Source organism: Scyliorhinus torazame, chromosome 4 (genome assembly GCF_047496885.1).
Source record: "Scyliorhinus torazame isolate Kashiwa2021f chromosome 4, sScyTor2.1, whole genome shotgun sequence".
Lineage (NCBI taxonomy): Eukaryota > Metazoa > Chordata > Chondrichthyes > Carcharhiniformes > Scyliorhinidae > Scyliorhinus > Scyliorhinus torazame.
This window is the reverse complement of record NC_092710.1, coordinates 114068486-114092052: the sequence shown is the minus strand read 5'-3', so window position 1 is coordinate 114092052 and position 23567 is coordinate 114068486. Positions and strand designations below refer to the sequence as shown.

The 23567-nt window shown below is 48.5% G+C and overlaps 1 protein-coding gene across 3 annotated transcripts in view; it reads left to right on the top strand.

Annotated features, from left to right (window-relative positions):
* Positions 1-23567, top strand: part of lyst (lysosomal trafficking regulator) — a 482598-nt gene that overhangs the window by 299747 nt on the left and 159284 nt on the right. For all 3 annotated transcript variants that reach the window (XM_072498518.1, XM_072498516.1, XM_072498517.1), the window contains 5 exons: positions 6891-7028; positions 8682-8880; positions 14728-14853; positions 20601-20660; positions 21855-22560. In XM_072498518.1, the coding sequence (XP_072354619.1) occupies positions 6891-7028; positions 8682-8880; positions 14728-14853; positions 20601-20660; positions 21855-22560 (1229 nt within the window). The remainder of the gene's footprint in view (positions 1-6890; positions 7029-8681; positions 8881-14727; positions 14854-20600; positions 20661-21854; positions 22561-23567) is intronic.

Here is a 23567-nt window from a genome sequence, read left to right as displayed (position 1 = left end):
CGGGGGGGTCAAAGGGATGGCGGGGTCAGCAGGTGTCAGCTGACTTACGGGAGTGATATGGGGGGAGCAAAAAAGCTAGACAGGGATCTAGTGGGGGGGGGGAGGGGGAAGGGTTGCTGCTGGCTGCACTGGCTGAAAGGGAATGGGACACAGAAGAGGTGGTCGGGACGGTGGTCCCCCGGCTGGGGGACTGGAGGGTGAGGGAGACGTGGACACGGGACTGGCCCAGAAAAGGAGATGGCTAGTAGGGGGGTGAGAGGGGGGGGGGGTTGGGGGGGTGAGAGCCCCTCCAATACGGCTGATAACGTGGAACGTGAGGGGCCTGAATGGGCCGGTGAAGAGGGCTCGAGTGTTCGCGCACTTGAAGGGACTGAAGGCAGACGTGGCTATGCTCCAAGAGACACACCTGAAGGTGGCGGACCAGGTTAGGTTAAGAAGGGGATGGGTAGGACAGGTATTTCACTCGGGACTGGACGCGAAAAATAGAGGGGTGGCAATTCTGGTGGGAAAGCGGGTGTCATTTGAGGCTAAGACTATCGTAGTGGATAATGGAGGGAGATATGTGATGGTGAGTGGTATGTTGCAAGGGACGTGGGTGGTGTTGGTAAATGTATACGCCCCGAACTGGGATAATGCTGGATTCATGAAGCGCATGTTGGGGCGCATTCCGGACCTGGAGGTAGGAGAACTGATAATGGGAGGGGACTTCAATACAGTGCTGGATCCAGCACTTGACCGCTCCAGATCCAGGACGGGAAAGAGTCCGGCGGCGGCCAAGGTGCTCAGGGGGTTTATGGATCAGATGGGGGGAGTGGACCCATGGAGGTTTGCAAGACCGCAGGCCAGGGAATTTTCTTTTCATTTCCCTCGTGCACAAGCCTACTCCCGGATAGATTTCTTTGTTCTGGGCAGGGCGCTCATTCCGAGGGTGGAGGGGACGGAGTATTCGGCCATAGCCGTTTCGGACCATGCCCCGCACTGGGTGGAAATGGGGCTGGGAGAGGAGAGGGACCAACGCCCACTGTGGCGGCAGGATGTGGGACTGCTGGCAGATGAGGTGGTGTGTGGGAAGGTGAGGGGGTGTATCGAAAGGTATTTGGAGGCCAACGACAACGGGGAGGTGCGAGTGGGGGTGGTATGGGAGGCGCTGAAGGCGGTGATCAGGGGAGAGCTAATCTCCATCAGGGCTCATAGGGAGAAGACAGAGGGCATGGAAAGGGAGAGGTTAGTGGGGGAGATTTTGCGAGTGGACAGGAGATACACAGAGGCCCCGGAGGAGGGATTACTTGGGGGAAGCCGACGGCTCCAGACGGATTTGACCTGTTGACCACGGGGAAGGCGGAGGCACAGTGGAGGAAGGCGCAGGGGGCGACCTTCGAGTATGGGGAAAAGGCCAGTCGGATGCTGGCACACCAGCTCCGTAAGAGGACGGCAGCGAGGGAAATAGGGGGAATCAAAGATGGAGGGGGAGCCATGGTTCAGAGTGCAACGAAAATAAACAAGGTATTCAAGGCCTTCTATGAAGAGCTGTACAGATCCCAGCCCCCAGGGGGGGAAGAGGGGATGAGACGATTCCTAGACCAACTGCGGTTCCTGAGGGTGGGGGAGCAAGAGGCGGCTGGGTTGGGGGCACCAATCGGGTTGGAGGAGCTGAGTAAGGGTCTGGGGAGTATGCAGGCGGGGAAGGCCCCGGGGCCGGACGGGTTCCCGGTGGAGTTCTATAGAAAGTATGTGGACCTACTGGCCCCGCTACTAGTGAGGACCTTTAACGAGGCAAGAGAGGAGGGGTCCCTGCCCCCGACAATGTCGGAGGCGACAATTTCCTTGATTCTGAAGCGAGACAAGGACCCACTGCAATGTGAATCGTACAGGCCGATTTCGCTCCTCAATGTGGACGCTAAGTTATTGGCAAAAGTGCTGGCCACGAGGATTGAGGACTGTGTCCCGGGGGTGATACATGAGGACCAGACGGGATTCGTAAATGGCAGGTAATTAAACACTAATGTGCGGCGGCTCTTAAACGTCGGATGACGTCGGAGGAGGGAGAGGCGGAGATAGTGGCAGCTATGGACGCGGAAAAGGCCTTTGACCGAGTAGAGTGGGAGTACCTCTGGGAGGTGTTGCGTAGGTTTGGGTTCGGGGGAGGGTTTATTAGCTGGGTTAAGCTCCTTTACAGTGCCCCGGTGGCGAGTGTGGTGACGAACCGGCGGAGGTCGGAGTACTTTCGGCTGTACCGAGGAACGAGGCAGGGGTGCCCCCTGTCTCCCCTGTTGTTTGCATTGGCGAAACGAACCCTTGGCCAAAGCACTGAGGGAGTCTAATAAATGGAGGGGGGTGGTCCGCGGGGGAGAAGAGCATCGGGTGTCGCTATACGTGGATGATCTGCTGCTGTACGTGGCGGACCCAATGGAGGGGATGGTGGAGGTCATGCAGACTCTGAGGGAGTTTGGGGAGTTCTCGGGCTATAAACTCAATGTAGGGAAGAGTGAGCTTTTTGTATTACAGGCAGGGGACCAAGAAAGAGGGATAGGGGACCTACCGCTGAGGAGGGCGACGGGGAGTTTTCGGTATCTGGGGATCCAGATAGCCAGGAGTTGGGGGGCCCTACACAAATTGAATCTGACTAGGTTGGTGGACCAAATGGAGGTGGACTTCAAAAGATGGGACATGTTGCCGCTTTCGATGGCAGGTAGAGTGCAGTCGGGCAAAATGGTGGTTTTCCGAAGTTTTTGTTTGTGTTTCAGTGCCTTCCCATTGTGATCACCAAGGGCTTTTTCAAGAGAGTAGGTAGGAGTATTATGGGATTTGTGTAGGCGAATAAGACCCCAAGGGTAAGGAGAGGGTTCCTGGAACGCAGTAGGGACCGAGGTGGGCTGGCGCTGCCAAACCTAGGGAGCTACTACTGGGCAGCAAATGTGGCGATGATCCGCAAGTGGGTTATGGAGGGAGAGGGGGCGGCATGGAAGAGGATGGCGATGGTGTCCTGTAAAGGAACGAGCCTGGGGGCGTTGGTGATGGCACCGCTGCCGTTCTCGCCATCAAAGTATACCATGAGCCCGGTGGTGGCGGCAACGTTAAGGATCTGGGGCCAGTGGAGACGGCACAGGGGTGCAGTGGGAGCCTCGGTGTGGTCCCCGATCAGGGGTAACCACCGGTTTGTCCCGGGGAAGATGGACGGGGGCTGGCATCGGGCGGGGAGTAGACGAATGGGGAACCTGTTCATTGACGGGACATTTGCGAGCCTAGGGGCACTGGAGGAGAAGTTCGAGTTACCCCCGGGAAATGCCTTTAGATATATGCAGGTGAGGGCTTTTGTGAGGCGACAGGTGAGGGAATTCCCGTTCCTCCCGGCACAAGAAGTTCAAGATAGGGTGATCTCGGGTGTGTGGGTCGGGGAGGGCAAGGTGTCGGAAATACACCAGGAGTTGAAAGAAGAGGGGGAAGCGCTGGTAGAAGAGTTGAAGGGTAAATGGGAGGAGGAGCTGGGGGAGGAGATTGAGGAAGATCTGTGGGCGGATGCCCTAGGTAGGGTTAATTCCTCCTCGTGTGCCAGGCTCAGCCTGATACAATTTAAGGTGGTCCACAGAGCGCACTTGACGGGGGCGAGGTTGAGTAGGTTCTTTGGGGCAGAGGACAGATGTGGAAGGTGTTCAGGGAGTCCGGCGAACCATGTCCACATGTTTTGGTCATGCCCGGCACTGGAGGGGTTCTGGAGAGGAGTGGCGGGAGCAATATCTCAGGTGGTGAAAGTCCGGGTCAAGCCAAGCTGGGGGCTAGCAATATTCGGAGTAGTCGATGAGCCGGGAGTGCAGGAGGCGAAAGAGGCCGGAATTCTGGCCTTTGCGTCCCTAGTAGCCCGGCGCAGGATCTTGCTATTGTGGAAGGAGGCGAAGCCCCCTAGCCTGGAGGCCTGGATAAACGACATGGCCGGGTTCATTAAGCTGGAGAGGATTAAGTTTGCCTTGAGAGGGTCTGCGCAGGGGTTCTACAGGCGGTGGCAACCGTTCCTAGAATACCTCGCGGGAGGGGAAACGAGAAATTGATTGAGGGGATGGATGAGCGGGAGATAACATTGAGGGTGGGGGAAACTGGCACGTGCGGGCGAGAGCCAGTGTATAAAGCTATGTAAATATACCATTTTGTCATGTATATAACTTGCTCAGTGCGATTTTGTGTTATTTTGTTACGTGGGGGGAGTTATTGTTTGTAAGGGGAAAAAAAATTGTGTTGTTAAAAAATCTGAATAAATATATTTTTTTTAAAAAGAAGAAAGATAGAGAGACGGAAGTTATTCCACGGCTTAGAGCCTAGTCAACAGAAGGCTCGGCCGACTGTGGAAAGATTGAAATCAGGTTTGTCTAAGAGGCCAGAATTAGAGAAGCGTGGATATCTCTCAGGGTTGTGGGGCTGGAGAAGATTACAGGGGTAGGCAGGACAAAGTTACGGAGGGATTAGAAAACTAGACTTGCGAATTTTAAAATCAAGATGATGCTTGACTTGTCAGCAAGCTCAAGGGTGATAGTAAACTGAATTTGGTGCCAGTTAAGTCAAATGTGATCCCAAGTTGTGAAAAGACTGGTTTAGTCTCAGAGTTTGCCAGAGGAGGGATGGAATTGGTAGCTGTGGAATAGAGTTTGGAGTGGGGAACAAAAACAATGGATTTTGTTTTCCCAATATTTAATTGAAGGACATGTCTGCTGATCCAATACTGGATGTTGAAAAAGTAGTCTGATAATTTAGCAACAGTGGAGGAGTCAAGAGAGTTAGAAGTGAACTAGAGCTGTGTGTCAACAGCATTCAATGTGAAAACGAATGCTGTGCTTTTAGATGTTGTAGCTGAGGTGCACCATTTAACTGAGGAATCGGATTGGAGCAATGGTCAATCCTTGGGAGACAACAGAGGTAACAGTGCAGGAGCAGGAAGTGATAATTGATAAATTCTGGGTTCGATTGAATGGAATAAGGTGATTGCAGTCCCACCCAATTGGATGACAGTGAAGGAGGAGGATGGTGTGGTCAATCATGTCCAAGGCTGCAGACAGTTCAAAACAACAAAGAGGAAAAGTTTACCTTTGTAACAGTCATATAGGATGCCATTTGTGGCTTTGATAAGAGTTGTTTTAGTATTTTTGCAGAAACCTGTTTGGTGAGATTCAAGCATGGAATTCCAGGAAAGGTGGGAATTGATTTGGGAGGCTGCAACATGTTGAAGAATTTTGGAGATAAAAGGGAGTTTAGAGATGGAATGGCAGCTTGCAAGGATGATGGAGTCAAAAGGTTTTTTTTGAGGAAAGATGTGATGATGGCAGATTTAACGGACAGGGGAACAATTGAAAAGAGAACTGTCGGCGATTTTGACAACATGAGGACCAGGCGAGAAAGTTGGGTAGGTCAGCAGATTAGCGGGAATAGAATCATGGGAGCAAGAGGTCGGTCTCATGGGCAACTTGAGCTCAGAGAGGACATGAGGGAAATGGGAGAAATGCTAGAGAAAGATGAGAGTTCAGTGCTAGGGCAGTGGGGAGCATTAATGCCTTCATAAGACTTTAGCCTAAGCGATGTGACCGCCGCCTGAAATAAAGCGTCCAGGTAATTTTTGCCTCTCTGATGTGCCACAGTTCAGCCTCCAACTCAATGACCTGAACCAAAACTCCTCAAGCTGCAGACACTTACTGCAATACTTGCCCCGAATAACACTGGTATCCATGAGCTTCCACATGCACCAACCTTGATACATCACCTGTCCTGCCATCATTATTTTATTCAATTACTTATTTTGTCTTAGGTATTTACTAACCGCATTACAAATTCCAGTATCGTTTTAAACCTTGGGAAAATGGACCTGAACATTCAGCAGATACTTCACCACCCTTTTCCCATGTAGTCATGAAGAAACCAATTCCTACAGGGTGAAAAAGTTAGAAAAAGCAGAGGAGTACCTCAGTCCCCTCCTTACTGAACTTCCTCAGCTCACCCAACTTCCATACTCTGATTGAACCTCACTCAAGGCAATGTGTCATCATGCCTCTGCCAGATTTCCATTAAGGCCATGATGTCAATGCAATCATCATGTTATGGCAAAGACTTTGTTCATGAATGAATAGACATTCTGGAGGGAGATTGCGAGTACTGAGTCACTGGCAGAGTTCACAGTTTCTGCAATAAGATGGGTGAGCGCGACTGGAAGATTGGCAATATTAGCCCCAGTGAATGTATTGGGCGGGAAGTCTGGCAAGAGAGTCAGATGGAGCAGTTGGGGTTGCTGATCGTAATAAGTCAACGCTGAGGGCTTTGATGGGCCCTTCAGAGTATGCCAAAAAAAATACATCGATAAACTCTGGGCTTATCTGGGATGGTTCAAACTTGTGGCAGAGGCAAGAGATCTGGAAGGTTGAGGTGTACTGAAGGGCAGAGCACCTAAGAATAGAGAAATGAAAGGAGGAAAGACAATAGACGAGAGGGGTCAAGGATGGGAAAAGAGAAAATAATTTTAAAAGAGCAAAAGTGGAAATAGAGTGATAGGATTGGGTTCAGAGTGACAACCAAAATCCACATTTAAATGGACTTTGCGAGAGCTCAAGTAGATAGGTCTGGTTACGTAAAAATGAGGTAAACCACGAATGCTTCGGTTGTACTCCTTTTTTTCAAGTTTGATCTGTGGCATTGAGCTCCACCTGAAGAGGAATCAAGCCATCTTATCGTTTGAAAAAAATGTCCTTTTCGTTAACTAATATTACTGGCTAGTCCAGCAGCTCAAACTCATGAAGTTTGCTACCAATGATCCTGTGACCCTTCAACCATTATTGTGACAAAGAGGCTGCATTCTGTTCATCGAGAAATAACCTCGCCAAGGTAGTTACCAAGGTTGTGTTTATTTGTTTTGAAAACAGAATGGCGTCTGGGAAACGCTGATGGCGGCTCTTGAAGTGCTCATTCAAGTCCATCATCCAAAGCAGATGTTCAATGTCAAACAGTTTCTAAAGGCGCAAGTGGTTTACCGCTTCCTCTTGACTTGCCAGGTTCTTCAGGTATGAACTGTATTTCTATCCTAATTTCCACTACTTCGCTGCCCTTTCCCTGTCTTTTCTCCGTTTTATTAAGTCTCGCTAGGGTACAGTTCTGTGATACATGCACCTTTTCATTACCTTGACCAAGTGGCCATTTTCATGTGATTCTAGATAATGAAAGTCGATAGATCATTAATTCATCATAGATTATCATAGAATTTACAGTGCAGAAGGAGGCCATTCAGCCCATCGAGTCTGCACCGGCTCTTGGAAAGAGCACCCCACCCAAGGCCAACACCGCCCCACAACCCAGTAACCCCACCCAACACTAAGGGCAATTTTTGACACTAAGGGCAATTTATCATGGCCAATCCACCTAACCCGCACATCTTTGGACTGTGGGAGGAAACCGGAGCACCCGGAGGAAACCCACGCACACACGGGGAGGATGTGCAGACTCCGCACAGGCAGTGACCCAAGCCAGAATCGAACCTGGGACCCTGGAGCTGTGAAGCAATTGTGCTATCCACAAGGCTACCGTGCTGCCCCTTTTTTATAAATTTAGAGTACCCAATTCATTTCCTTTTTCCAATTAAGGGGCAATTTAGTGTGGCCAATCCACCTACCCTGCACATCTTTGGGTTGTGGGGGCGAAACCCACGCAGACACGGGGAGAATGTTAATTAATTGTGGAACATATCACAGCTGAGTTCCTTCCTCTTCTCTTCTGGCATCTACCCAAGTTCATTTACCAACTGGGGTCACTAGATGATAATTAGGAGTGGGAGCCCTGCTAACTTGTGATGTAGCATACTATTCTTTCCCTCATACACCTGGAAGTTCAACAGTTCCAAGTTAACTGGGAGAACTGAACTCAGGAACCAGTGGCATCATGGCAAATTTATTCCGAAGTTTAAAAAGTTTCTTTCTACAAAATTGTCACTGAAAATCAGAATGTAGTAATTTATTATGTTAACCCAGTACCTGAGAAGCTTAGAAAATGCTGCCGCTGAATCTGCCTTTTAAACATGGTGTCTCAAACTTCGTCCGAACTTTTACCAGTTCAAGCAGTCTGTCCTGATTCTCATTGCTAGCTTGACCATGTGGCCTCAAGAGAAAGGACAACATTTATTTTTATGTAAGTCAATACATATCCCCCCCATATGCAATTACAATACCAAAAGTTAATTTTCTGAAACCGAAAAATCCAAGCTTTGTCACATGAATTATATATGGCGGTGCTCTGCATTTTCAGAAATATAATTTCTTCGTGAAATTGTGACATTGTGACATCACCCACAGACACACAAAAAAGGATATTGAATAATGTATCTGAAATGTCATCGATTTTTTTGATCGTTACTCAAACTGGGTTCAGGAAAGTTTCTGTTTTGGGTTTTCTTTAGTCCAAGCAAAGGGTCATATTGCACCATAATGTTATGCTAACTTATCTGCATTCTTTGCCAATGTCTTATCAGTTACATTGTTAAAGGAAACTGGTATTGAACACATAAATAGCTGCGACCTGGATATGGGTGAGAACTGTTGACACTGAGCAAAATCAATAAGCTTCCTCAGCAAGGAAAGGCTCTGTGTCTTAGTTTTGAATTCACCAACTGGCTTAAATTGTATTAAGTATTCTTGTTTCTGTCTTTCCCTATTCTGGCTTCTTAGGAGCACCGAGATGAACATCTGAGATCTATCCCACGGGAGGTCTGTAGATCGTTTGTGAAGATCATTGAAGAAGTACTTGGGTCGCCACCAGATCTGGAATTGTTGAAGCTGGTTTACAATTTTCTGTTGGCAGTACATCCTCCCACTAACACCTATGTTTGCCACACCCCACCAGGCTTTTACTTTTCCCTCCATATAGGTGAATGGAATGCTTCCTGCTTTTAATCTGTTTAACATGCACATCCAAGCGTATAGGGGGCACTGGTATAGAAAATAATTGAATCTTTGGTTTGCATTCTCATACGTAGCATCCACACAGAATTTATCTTCATAACGGTTAGTTCACGACAAAATAATTAATTGAATGGAACATGTTTTGACATTTCACTGTGAAAAGTCCTTTTCTGCAACATATATTATAAATTGATTCGCGACCCTGCGTCAGGACAGAGGGAAACAACGTTTAAATGAAATTCGCAATGCTAAATGAGAAAACAGATCCCATTAACTGTCCAATTTTAAAAGCGAAACAACATAAAACAGGGCAACATTAAATGGGGACTTACTGTAAACACTCCTCTATTGTTTCTCTGCAAACATGAGTAGCCTTTTCTTTTAACTATTTTCTTTTTGTACTAATACACACTGAATTTTACATCCAGGTGCATGTGTTGCAAACTTATACAATCCAATGTCTGTTCTAACCCACTCCTTCCTTGACACCACATTTTCTCTACTTAATTTTTCTGGATTCAGTGCTTTCTCTCTGCAGTTATCTGATTCTGTGCTGTCTACCTGGTCGTTGCCAAATTAAAGCTTTTCACCAAAATAGCTGGGAGAGTAGGAAAATCTAACATTTTCAGGTTAGAGGTCATATACCACACTGAAGCACATCAGGTAAACCAACAATACATGCATAAGTTACAAAAGAGTTTCCCAAACCTTTTGAGCCACGGAAACCCCAGTAATCTCCCTAGTGCATTGGGAAAACCCCAAGAATTCCAACATGTTTGCTGGAAAATAAGTACGGACACAGAAATCAAATGTACACAAGTATTTTCCAGCTATAACTATGCATATATTAGGAAGAGGCACTGGGTCACAAAGACATTGGCCAGCTACCTGGCCCCCTCACATTAAGCACTGGCCAAGCCACCTTCACATGGCCCCTTAACATTAACCCCTGGAAGTAGTGCCCACTTTAGGAGTGGGTAATCTAAAGGGTTTTCTTATTTAAAAAACAAATAAAATCTTGTTTTTCACCATTTTTAATGGGAGGAGTGATGTTGGACAGCTGATACTCATATTGGACACATACCTCAACCCCCTCCCCTTTCTCTCTCTCTCTCTCTCTCACCTACACACACTCACTCCTCTCACATTCACCCCCTCTCTCACTCAACCCCTCTCTCTCACACTCACCCCATCTCTCACTCAACCCCTCCCTCTCACGCACTCAACCCCTCTCTCACTCACCATCTCTCTCACACACACATTCCTTCTCTCACACACTCACCCACCTGTCTCACACACATTCCCTCTCACACACTCACTGCGACTCCTCTTACACTCATCCTTTCGCGCACACACACTCACACACACCCCTATTCTCCTCTCCCACACACACTCTACCACTTCTCATACACACTCTGCCCTCTCTCACACCCACTCTACCCCACTCGTACACACACTCTACCCTCCTCTTGTACACACTCTACCCCCTCTCTCATGCACACTCTACCCCCTCTCCTGCACACACTAAACCACTCTCACACACTAAACCCCTCTCTCACACACACACCCCTTCTATCACACACTCACCCCCTCTCTCTCACACACTCAGCCCCCTCTCACACACTCACCCCCTCTCTCTCACATTCAGCCCCTCTCTCTCACACTCACCCCTTCTATCACACACTCACCTCCACTCTCACTCACTCCCTATCTCACACACATACTCCCTCTCTTCCCCCTCCTCTCCCACACACACACACACACACACACGCTCCCTCTCTCACACACTTAAATTTTTTAAGATAATATTTATTGTCACAAGTAGGCTTATATTAACACTGCAATGAAGTTACTGTGAAAAGCTCCTAGTCGCCATATTCCAGCGCCTGTTTGGGTACACAAAGGGAGAATTCTGAATATCCAAGTTACCTAATAGCACGTCTCGTTCACTCGGTCCCTCTCACAAACAAAGAACAAAGAAAAGTACAGTACAGGAACAGGCCCTTCGACCCTCCAAGACCGTGCCGACCATGCTGCCCGACTAAACTACAATCTTCTACACTTCCTGGGTCCGTATCCCTCTATTCCCATCCTATTCATGTATTTGTCAAGATGCCCCTTAAGTGTCACTATCGTCCCTGCTTCCACCACCTCCTCCGGTAGCGAGTTCCAGGCACCCACTACCCTCTGCGTAAAACACTTGCCTCGTACATCTACTCTAAACCTTGCCCCTCTCACCTTAAACCTATGCCCCCTAGTAATTGACCCCTCTACCCTGGGGAAAGGCCTCTGACTATCCACTCTGTCTATGCCCCTCATAATTTTGTATATCTTTATCAGGTCGCCCCTCAACCTCTGTCGTTCCAGTGAGAACAAACCGAGTTTATTCAACCGCTCCTCATAGCTAATGCCCTCCATACCAGGCAACATTCTGGTAAATCTCTTCTGCACCCTCTCTAAAGCCTCCACATCCTTCTGGTAGTGTGGCGACCAGAATTGAACACTATACTCCAAGTGTGGCCTAACTAAGGTTCTATACAGCTGCAACATGACTTGCCAATTCTTATACTCAATGCCCTGTCCAATGAAGGCAAGCATGCCGTATGCCTTCTGGACTACATTCTCCACCTGTGTTGCCCCTTTCAGTGACCTGTGGAACTGTACACCTAGATCTCTCTGACTTTCAATACTCTTGAGGGTTCTGCCATTCACTGTATATTTCCTACCTGCATTAGACCTTCCAAAATGCATCACCTCACATTTGTCAGGATTAAACTCCATCTGCCCAAGTCTCCAAACAATCTAAATCCTGCTGTATCCTCTGACAGTCCTCATCGCTATCTGCAATTCCACCAACCTTTGTGTCGTCTGCAAACTTACTAATCAGACCAGTTACATTTTCCTCCAAATCATTTACATATACTACAAACAGCAAAGGTCCCAGCACTGATCCCTGCGGAACACCACTAGTCACAGCCCTCCAATTAGAAAAGCATCCTTCCATTGCTACTCTCTGCCTTCTATGACCTAGCCAGTTCTGTATCCACCTTGCCAGCTCACCCCTGATCCCGTGTGACTTCACCTTTTGTACTAGTCTACCATGAGGGACCTTGTCAAAGGCCTTACTGAAGTCCATATAGACAACATCCACTGCCCTACCTGCATCAGTCATCTTTGTGACCTCTTCGAAAAACTCTATTATGTTAGTGAGACACGGCCTCCCCTTCACAAAACCATGCTGCCTCTCACGAATACGTCCACTTGCTTCCAAGTGGGAGTAGATCCTGTCTCGAAGAATTCTCTCCAGTAATTTCCCTACCACTGACGTAAGGCTCACCGGCCTGTAGTTCCCTGGATTATCCTTGCTACCATTCTTAAACAGCGGAACAACATTGGCTATTCTCCAGTCCTCCAGGACATCACCTGAAGACAGTGAGGATCCAAAGATTTCTGTCAAGGCCTCAGCAATTTCCTCTCGAGCCTCCTTCAGTATTCTGGGGTAGATCCCATCAGGCCCTGGGGACTTATCTACCGTAATATTTTTCAAGACGCCCAACACCTTGTCTTTTTGGATCTCAATGTGACCCAGGCTATCTGCACACCCTTCTCCAGACTCAACATCCACCAATTCCTTCTCTTTGGTGAATACTGATGCAAAGTATTCATTTAGTACCTCGCCCATTTCCTCTGGCTCCACACATAGATTCCCTTGCCTATCCTTCAGTCGGCCAACCCTTTCCCTGGCTACCCTCTTGCTTTTTATGTACGTGTAAAAAGCCTTGGGATTTTCCTTAACCCTATTTGCCAATGTATTTTCGTGACCCCTTCTAGCCCTCCTGACTCCTTGCTTAAGTTCCTTCCTACTTTCCTTATATTCCACACAGGCTTCGTCTGTTCCCAGCCTTTTAGCCCTGACAAATGCCTCCTTTTTCTTTTTGACGAGGCCTACAATATCTCTCGTTATCCAAGGTTCCCGAAAATTGCCGTATTTATCCTTCTTCCTCACAGGAACATGCCGGTCCTGAATTCCTTTCAACTGACACTTGAAAGCCTCCCACATGTCAGATGTTGATTTGCCCTCAAACATCCGCCCCCAATCTAGGTTCTTCAGTTCCCGCCTAATATTGTTATAATTAGCCTTCCCCCAATTTAGCACATTCACCCTCGGACCACTCTTATCCTTGTCCACCAGTACTTTAAAACTTACTGAGTTGTGGTCACTGTTCCCGAAATGCTCCCCTACTGAAACTCCACCACCTGACCGGGCTCATTCCCCAATACCAGGTCCAGTACAGCCCCATCACGCGCACTCTGTCCCTCTCTCGCGCACTCTGTCCCTCTCTCGCGCACTCTGTCCCTCTCTCGCGCACTCTGTCCCTCTCTCGCGCACTCTGTCCCTCTCTCGCGCACTCTGTCCCTCTCTCGCGCACTTGGTCCCTCTCTCGCGCACTTGGTCCCTCTCTCGTGCACTCGATCGCTCTCTTGGTCCCTCTCTCGCGCACTCGATCGCTCTCTCGCGCACTCGGTCCATCTCTCGCACACTCGGTCCATCTCTCGCGCACTCGGTCCATCTCTCGCGCACTCGGTCCCTCTCGCGCACTCGGTCCCTCTCTCGCGCACTCGGTCCCTCTCTCGCGCACCCGGTCCCTCTCTCGCGCACTCGGTCCCTCTCTCGCGCACTCGGTCCCTCTCGCGCTCGGTCGGTCCCTCTCTCGCGCACTCGGTCGGTCCCTCTCTCGCGCACTCGGTCGGTCCCTCTCGCGCACTCGGTCGGTCCCTCTCGCGCACTCGGTCGGTCCCTCTCTCGCGCACTCGGTCGGTCCCTCTCTCGCGCACTCGGTCGGTCCCTCTCTCGCGCACTCGGTCGGTCCCTCTCTCGCGCACTCGGTCGGTCCCTCTCTCGCGCACTCGGTCGGTCCCTCTCTCGCGCACTCGGTCGGTCCCTCTCTCGCGCACTCGGTCGGTCCCTCTCTCGCGCACTCGGTCGGTCCCTCTCTCGCGCACTTCGGTCGGTCCCTCTCTCGCGCACTCGGTCGGTCCCTCTCTCGCGCACTCGGTCGGTCCCTCTCTCGCGCACTCGGTCGGTCCCTCTCTCGCGCACTCGGTCGGTCCCTCTCTCGCGCACTCGGTCGGGCCCTCTCTCGCGCACTCGGTCGGGCCCTCTCTCGCGCACTCGGTCGGTCCCTCTCTCGCGCACTCGGTCGGTCCCTCTCTCGCGCACTCGGTCGGTCCCTCTCTCGCGCACTCGGTCGGTCCCTCTCTCGCGCACTCGGTCGGTCCCTCTCTCGCGCACTCGGTCGGTCCCTCTCTCGCGCACTCGGTCGGTCCCTCCCTCGCGCACTCGGTCGGTCCCTCTCTCGCGCTCTCGGTCCCTCTCTCGCGCACTCGGTCCCTCTCTCGCGCACGTGGTCCCTCTCTCGCGCACGCATATCGCTGGCAAGCGCCAGCGTCCAGGGGGGCCTCCAGCTAGGCATCAGTGAATCTTGGCACTGCTCTTACGCTGCCATCTTGTTGACTGGGATGGTTTTGTGGGGAGTGAAGTGTGTATATGTGCTGCAGCTTGTCAGCCCCCTGAGTGTCAATCAGGCACTGTTTCTCATGCAATCGATTGTGTTCCACGGGGGGCCAGTGCTAGCCCCTCAACAGTAGCTGAATCGGTTCAGGTGCGGCACCAGTTTTACTGTTGTGGAACTCCACGAATCCCGTGCTGGTGTCAACACTTAGTCTAAGAAACGAAGAATTCCGCTAAATGTGTTGTTAAAAATGTGATGTGCTGTTGAGTGCAATACAATTGATTTTATTTGGCTTTCAGATGGTAAGATCTTTGATGAAAAGGTCAAATCAATCATGCATATGCGGCATTCTAACAGCAGTGCAAAATCTAGTGAAAGCCCTGGCTTTTCATCTCCACCTACCTTCACCGCTGTCCAAACAGATGGTAGGTGACTCTTCAAAATGATTTGTAATCTAGTTTACGTAACTCCTACTCCATCACGTTAGTGTACATCTTAACCTCTACAGTATCTGCCTTCTAATCCAATCTCTTGGTATTCATGCACTAAATGCTTTCCTCTCATTAGCCATTAAGTTAGCTTGGCAAATGAGCATGGACTTTAATTTATCTGTTTATATTTGGGCAGAGTCTCAACATAAACTGCTTATTAGTAAGTCACATGCTTGGACAATTGTTCCATTTGGGATTAAGACTCCCCAATCAGGAAATCTCAGCATCGCCTGAAAATAGAAAATAATTTGTACAGATTGATGTTTTCTGAACTTCCGTACTTGGCATTCAGGTTCTAAAGATGTTAGTCATTGTGATTTCCCATCATATCATCCCTGACAGATCTGATCAGTTGAGTTGCTTTCTGTTAAATGTGGAACCCATGGGGTGGCGCAGGGAAGGAAAAATCATACTAGGAAGATGTCATATTAATGTGTTTTTAAAACAGGTTGAGCATTCCTTATCTGAAATGCTTGGGGCCGAGTGTGTATCGGATTTCAGAACTTTCGGATTTCGGAATATAATGTGCACCTGTGACGCGTTGAGAACTGTGCATGTGCAGCACACATTGGGAACAGCGTACGTGCGGCGTGTGTTGGGAACTGCACATGTGCAGCACGTTGGGAACTGCGTATGTGCAGCGCGCATTGGGAACTGCGCATATGCAACGCGCGTTGGGAAATGCGCATGTGCAGCACGCGTTGGAAATGCGCATGTGCAGCACGCGTTGGAAACTGCACATGTGCAGCACGCGTTAGAACTGCATTAATAGACGGGCAGCACGGTGGTTAGAACTGCCCGAGGTCCCAAGTTCGATCCTGGTTCTGGTTCACTGACAATGTGGCGTTTGCATATTCTCCCTGTGTTTGTGTGGGTTTCCCAGAGGGGTGAGTCACCGAGGGCGATGGTGGTACGATTACATCGGTTCCTGGACAAGGAACGTAGGCAGCCAGGCAAACGAGGCGATGCATTTGGGAAGATGTCGAGATCCGGGTGTACCAGAACCTGGGAGAAGAGTTTGCGAAGAGGAGGGCGAGCTTTAATAAGGTCAAGTCGGCCATATACAAGAAGGGCATCAGGTTTGGTCTACTGTACCTGGATCGCCTATGGGTGACCTATGGTGGCCGGGAGTTGTACTTTGGCTCAGCGGAGGAGTCAGTGGACTTTATGAAGGAGAATAGACTGGCAGGAGAAGGAGGACCTTGAACTTTGACTGAGGAGATTTGAACTTTGGGTTTGCGTTGTTCAGATTTATTTCAGGGTTTTGCTTGTTTCTTTATATTTTTTCGATCCTGTTTGGGGTTCATTGTTAAGGGGAGGGTTGGGTTCGGACCTTGGGAGGGATGGTTTGTTTGTTTTTACTACTTGCCTTTGTTTCGATTGTTTCAAATGTTTGCACTAAGAGCGGGGAGGGAGGGAAATCAGTGGGGCTAGGCGCCATGGGCGGGCTAGTTCACGGAAGCAAAGTGGGGGGTAAGCTGAAGACTGATTTGGGGGAGGGATAGGAGGGGGAGTGGAGGGGGTGGGGAGTAGACTGCTGATGGGATGGGGACTTCCAAGGTGGAGGAGGAAGAGGGTTGGTGACGGGAGTTGCCCAAGGGCGGGCCAGGGGAGGTGCGGGACATGGGCCGAAGACTGGCCTAGGAGAGGTTATGGTTGATCGGCAGGGGAGGGGGACTGGATAGCCCCCCGACCAGGCTGGTCACGTGGAACGTTCAGGGACTGAATGGGACAGTCAAAAGGGCCCGTGTGTTCGCGCACTTGAGGCAACTGAAGGCGGAGGTGGCTATGTTGCAGGAGACACATCTGAAGATGGGGGACCAGGTTAGGTTAAGGAAGGGATGGGTTGGGCAGGTGTTCCATTCAGGATTAGACTTTAAAACGAGGGGAGTGGCAATCCTGGTCAATGAGCGGGTGGCAATCGAGGTGGGGAATTTAAGAGGCAGACCCAGGGGGCTAGATATATTATGGTTAGTGGAAAATTGGAGAGAATAGCTGTGGTATTGGTAAATATATATGCCCCAAACTGGGATGACGTTGAGTTTGTTAGACGGGTGCTGGGGAAGATCCCGGACCTGGACTCTGATCGATTGATTATGGGAGGAGAGTTCAACATGGTCCAGACTGGATCGGTCGATTGCCAGATCTGGGAAGGTATCAGCTATGGCAAAGGAGCTGCGGGGGTTTATGGAGCACATGTGGGAGCACATTTGGGAGGCCAAGGAGTAAGGAGTTTTCATTCTACTCCCATGTGCACAAGGTGTATTCCCGGATAGACTTCTTTGTGTTGGACAAAACGCTGCTGGCTGAGGTGCTAAATGCTGAACATTCAGCAATTGTGGTGTCAGACTACGCCCACACTGGGTAGACCTGCAAGTTAACAAAAGGAAAGGCCCAGCGGCCGCAGTGGAGGTTAGATGATGTGGGGCTGTTACCGGGGGAGGAGGTGTGCGAGCGGATGAGGGAGGCCATTCGGAGATATATAAAGATCAATGACACAGGTGAAGTTTCGGCTGGGGTGGTATGGGAGGCACTGAAGGCAGTTATTAGGGGGGAACTCATCTCAATTCGGGCCCATAAGGAGAAGGCTGAGCGGGTGGTGTTAGACAGGCTGGTAGGCAAAATTTTACAGGAGGTATGCGGAGTCTCCCGATGACGGACCTGAAGGAGCATCAGAGACTGCAACTGGAATTTGGGCTCCTGTCCACAGATAAGGCGGAGGGACAGCTGAGGAGGGTAAAGGGGGCGGTCTACGAATATGAGGAAAAAGCCAGCAGGATGCTGGCGCATCAGCTGAGGAAACAGAAGGTGGCGAGAGAGATTGGGAAAGTAAGAAATACAGTGGGGAAGGTGGTTTTGGATCCGGCGGGAGTGAATGATGTGTTTCAGGAATTTTACAGTGGATTGTATAAATCGGAATCCCCAGCTGGGGAGGAGGGTATGAAGCGACATCTGGGGCGTGGGGCTGGTGTTTCCGAGGATAGATGAGGAGTTTGGAGGGTTGGGGGCCCCAATTGGGCTGGGAGAGGTTATAGACGGATTGGGGCGTTACAATCGCGTAAGGCCTCAGAGCCTGATGGATACCCAGTTGAGTTTTATAAAAAGTTTTCTGGGCTGTTGGGGCCGCTCCTGGTAAAGGCTTTTAATGAGTCCAAGCAGCTGGGAGTGCTCCCCCCAACGTTATCGCAGGCACCGATTTCCCTTATTTTGAAGTGGGATAACGATCTGTAGAGTTGTAGGTCGTATAGGCCAATCTCCTTTGTTACGGGCCAAGGTTTAGAGAGCACCAAAGTATATCATGGAGTTCACCTGACCTACAACTGTTTATAGATTTTGGTTATGAGGAGCACAATGGCCTACACTTCAGGTGTTATAACATCCTTTTCCCACAAAACAGGGGATGAAATCTTTTTGAATTCTTTACAGAAAACAGGTATCAAGGTATTAAATTATCATGTGATCTGGACACCTTTTAACATATAGAGAGACCAAAATAAACCTCCTTTGTCTGAATGCTGCTCCCAACCGTCTAAACCGAAAGTAAAATACAGCAGCAAATAGCTCCCAGCTCAGAACCTCGGCCAAGCTCCACCCACACAATGACATCACTGAAGCTATTTGATAAACACGCCTTTCTTAAAGGGACATTCCCATGACACCATGTTGAATGTGGATGCAAAATTGCTGGCAAAGATCTTGGCCATGCGCATAGAAGATTGGGTTCCAGGGGTAATAGGAGAGGACTAGACGGGATTTGTGAAGGGACACCTGACGTCCAACATTAGGCGGCTCCTAAATGTAATAATGATGCCTGCAGAGGGGCGCGAAGTCGAGGTGGTGGTGGCCATGGACGCAGAAAAGGCCTTTAATCGAGTGGAGTGGAAGTACCTGTGGGATGTCTTGGGAAGGTTTGGCTTCGGGCAGGGATTTGTGGATTGGGTCCGGTTGCTATATCAGGCACCGGTGGCGAATGTAAGGACCAACCGTGTTCGATCAGAGTATTTTAATCTGTTGGGAGGGACAATGCAAGGGTGTCCACTCTCCCCACTACTGTTTGCCCTGGCCAAAGAGCCTTCGGCAATGGCGCTGAGGGCATAGAACATTTAGCGGGGGATAGTGAGGGGGGGGGGGGGGAAGAATCATAGGGTCTCCCTCTACGTGGACGTACTCCTTTATATAACAGACCCGTTGGGGAGAATCGCAGGAATTATGGGAATGCTGGAGGAATTTGGTCGTTTCTCAGATTACAAACTGAATATGGGCAAGAGTGAGGTTTTTGCGATCCAGGCAAGGAGGCAGGAGAGGAGACTAGGGCAGATGCCGTTCAAAGTCGTCGGGGGCTTTAGGAGGTGGCAGCGGGCAGGGATTGAGAGATTTGGGTATCTCTTCATTGAGGAGGGTTTCTCGAGCCTGGAGGAGCTAGAGGAGCTCAAGGAGGAGTTCGAGTTGCCGGGTGGGAATGGATTCTGGTACCTGCGGGTATGGGATTTTGTCCAAAGGCAAAGCTTCCCTCGCCTCCCTCTAAGGGGACTACAGGATAAGGCGATATCTATATATAAGGAACTGATGGAGTGGGAAGGGGTCCCAATCGGGGAGGTGAAGAGGAAGAGTTGGGAGGGAAGTTGGAGGTCGGGCTAGGGGAGAAGACCCTGAGGAGAGTCAATGCATCCTCATCGTGTGGATCAGCCTGAGGGCTCATATGACTGTGGCCCAGATGGGTAGGTTTTTTGAGGAGCTGGAGGACAGATGTGGGCGGTGCGGGGCAAGTCCGGCGAATCATGTACATATGTTTTGGACTTGTCTGAAGCTGAGGGGATTTTGGCATGGATTCTCTGAAGTAATGTCAGAGGTCCTGGAAGGGAGAGTAACTCCAAGTCCAGAGGTGGCAATATTTGGAATGTCGGAAGATCCGGGAGCCCAGGGTGGAAGAGAGACTGACGTTTTGGCCTTTGCCTCCCTGGTGGCCCGGAGAAGGATTTTGGGATGGAGGGACTCAGAGCCTCCAAAGTCGGGAGTGTGGGTCAGTGACATGGCAGGGTTTCTTAGGCTACAGAAGATTAAGTTCGTCTTAAGGGATTCACTCCAGGGGTTTGCTCGGAGGTGGCAGCTGTTCATCGACTTCTTTAAGGAAAACAGACCGCCAACGGGGGGCGGGGCATGGAAATGAAAAATAAGGGCAGAGAATCTAATATATGGGTAGCTAGGAGTTAAGGCAGGTGGAAGTTGGGTATGTTATTGTGGGTTTTTTGAGTGTGTTGGACTACAGGACTACAGGTGTTTAGAATGTTAAAATGTTAAAATTATAAATGCCTCTATAAAATATTTTCTAAAAAAAAAATATAGGGATTTTGTGTAACTCCACTAACATTCCTGGAAGGTTAAAACTGCAAATGTTCATCCGATCAAGTATCCATGCCACTTTATGAAAGCTAACAACATTGTTTGGACCATTCTTTTCTCAACCTCGCTTGTATTGCTTTGACGCCTCTTCACAGGAATTGAGTTGAGAATCAGTATCAGTTCATTGTCATACATTATAGCATTTTCAGTAAACTATTGAGGCCAGTAGAAAGGGGGAATAGAGGTATTGTTGCTTCAATTTATTTGTATTCTCTACTTTTTTTCTGACACTTCACTCCTCCCACATGGCACTGACTCTTGTTTGTGGTCTGTTTCCATAGCCATCATTAATCCTCCAGCACCTCGTACAAGTGGCCATTCCTCCGATGTGAGACTAGACGGTGAGTCACAGCTGGCTTTCCCACCATGGAGGCATGAAAACTGCCTATGTTCAACAGCATTTGCCAAGAGTTGAAACTCAAGTATGTCCATCCTATGTTAGTTTGGGCCAATAAAGCCAATCTGACAACCTTCAGTTGCCATCCTGGCTGAGATTCTCAAACACATCATAGGCCAGGAATCAGATCTATGACCCTGTGTTTGGTATGGTTTAGCTCTACATTATGTCGTGCTTTCAGCTACAAGGATATCAAGGAATCTCAGCAATTACTTTTTTTAAGAACATCACGCCTTTTGGGTCAGGAGACTTCACTGCACACAACATCTTTTGTAGTTGTCAGTAGAGTTTTCTACTGCCCTTCAAATGGGGTAAAGTTCATATGTAGAATTTCCCAGGATCATCACAATAATAATTGACCACCCATATTATGTTTTAATTTGGTTAGTAGAGCTGAACAGAAAGCGGCAGGAGTTTCTAAGAGCCTACATGACTTTCTTCAACATTGGTTAGAAGTCGCCAAACCTTTGGGTTTTGCCCTTGGCCCATCAACACCTGATAATTGGTTGCAGTTAGATGAGTAGAGCATCAGAGTCTGCATCAGCATTTAATGAATTCTGCCTCCGGCACTGTCGTTTTTGGTATCCCAAAATTGTTATTGGATTTAGTTTTGTGTCAGTTTAATTTGATTACAACATCAAGCCTTAACAAAAGGCAGCTTTGGCCAATGAGTCTGCTCACTGATAAAAGTGCTCACTGATAAAAGTATGTTGTAAAAGAAAAAGCAGTGTTAAAGAGTCTCCCTTTATTCTTTAAATGATTTTTTATGGTACAGCCCTGGATATTTTGTCATTTCATGGCTTGCTTTTCATATTAGTTCTCCATCACTGTGATGATTTGAGTTTGGGATAATAAGTGTTACTACAGTAGTTTATCACTTGAGAATTGGAATTGTGGCATTGTAAAAAGAAGGGATACATAGATGGAAGAAGACTCGTTTAATTTCTCATAGAATAACAGAAAAAATAAATTACATTTAGAAAAGTAAAGAATAAAGTTCCACAGAAAAGCATGGGAACACATGCAAACTGATAGTGGTAATCTCAAAGTTCTCTCCTGCCGTATTAGATCATAAACAGATATGCAAGTTAATGTTCAGTAGTATAATAACATCCTGATTTTTTTCTCCACTTCTTAGGAGATAAAAGTCAAAACACATTGAACTATCCAAAGCAGGAGTCCCCTTTATTACCAATAAATGAACAGTACTCCCAAAGTCTACCAGTTACTCCTTCTACCTCACCACAAGTGCGAATCAGAAGATTAACATCAAGAGTTGAAAGCAACTTTGCTGACTTAAGAGAGGTTTCTGAGTGTGAGTCTGACTCTCTTGCCTTTTTGCCAGAGAGTGCTCCTAACATGGCTGCTGCAGAAACATTGAAGGACGAGATGTACCTCAGCAGCTGTGAGTCAGCAAAAACCCTGTGCGAGTCTACAAAGGAAGCTTCTGCCCGAGGAGATGCAGATGGCCACGTACAAGAAGCTTTGGAACCTCAGGTACAGCTGGATAACCTGACAAATGTTATCTCCAGGATTGGATGTGAGCATACTGCAGATGAAAGCAACAGCATTTCATCAACTCTGGAACCAGAACTAAAACAGGAGGGGGCCGGTGATGAAGGAATAAATCGACCTGATAGTCTCCGAGGACTGCAGACGTTCCAAAGAAGTCAGAGTAATTTTACCAGCCTGGGTTTGGCATTTCCTTCCCAAAATGGATCTTTAGTTATGACACGTTTGCCAAGCATAGCTGACAAGAATTTGATTCCTGAGGAATGGGAGAGCATTGGCTTTTCACCTCTCTACGATCGACCCTATAATGAAACTGACACTGCTGCAGAAAGGTAACAATTCTGTTATTCATTCTGCCATCAGATTATTTTAAGAAAGCAGTAACTTTTAACCATTAACAAAGTTTGCTATACTAAATTCAAATATTTATATCTAGGATATTTTTGTTGGGGAGGGATGGGCTGAGGGAATGGGAGATGGGAGCATTTGGGGGGTTGAATCCCCTCTTTCAATCTGTACTGGTGTTTTATTAAATTGCTTCATGGAATGCGAGCGTCACTGGCAAGATCAACATTTATTACCCATCCTTAATTAACCTTGAAAAGGCGGTGAGGATCTGTTTTCTTGAACTTCAGCAGTCCATGTGGGCCATGTGTCTTACTAGGCCAAACAACTGTTAATGAGAGGCATGGCCATGTGACATCTGACTGGGCTGATTTTAAAGCTGAGATTGTGTTAACTTATGAAATGCACAGGCAGAACCAGCATTGCCTATTCCACAATACCCATATCTTCTAATGGAAAGGTAACTGACCATTTGGCACTTTGTTACAGTAGTGTGGCTGAAAGACATTGCGAGAGTAGGAGAGTCATTTCTGCGCTCCTGCTGGCTTGTGTGTGGTGGCTGATATAATTTACAGGGTCAAACAAGGCAATGCAATTATCTTAACAAACTTATGTGCTACAACACTATGCCTGTGGTGATCGGACTGCATTAAGTCCCTTTAGCTACCTACTCATTGTGTATTTTGTTTCCGTGAAACCGTAAAGTGGGCCACTGTAAAGAAACTCCTGCTTTCCACAAAATCCTCAAATGCTTACAGCAGAGAAGGAGGCCATATGGGGCCTGTAAAGTCCATACCGGCTCTTGCAAGAGCAACTCCTCTTCTTTCCCCTCCCAGAGCCCTGCAAATTTTTCATTTTTATTAATGATCCAAATCTCTTTTGAAAACCATGATTGACTCTGCCTCCACCAAACTTTCACGTAGTGCATCATAATCCTAACCATTTGCTAGGTAAAAACATGTCACTGTTGTTTATTTGCCTATCACCGTTAATC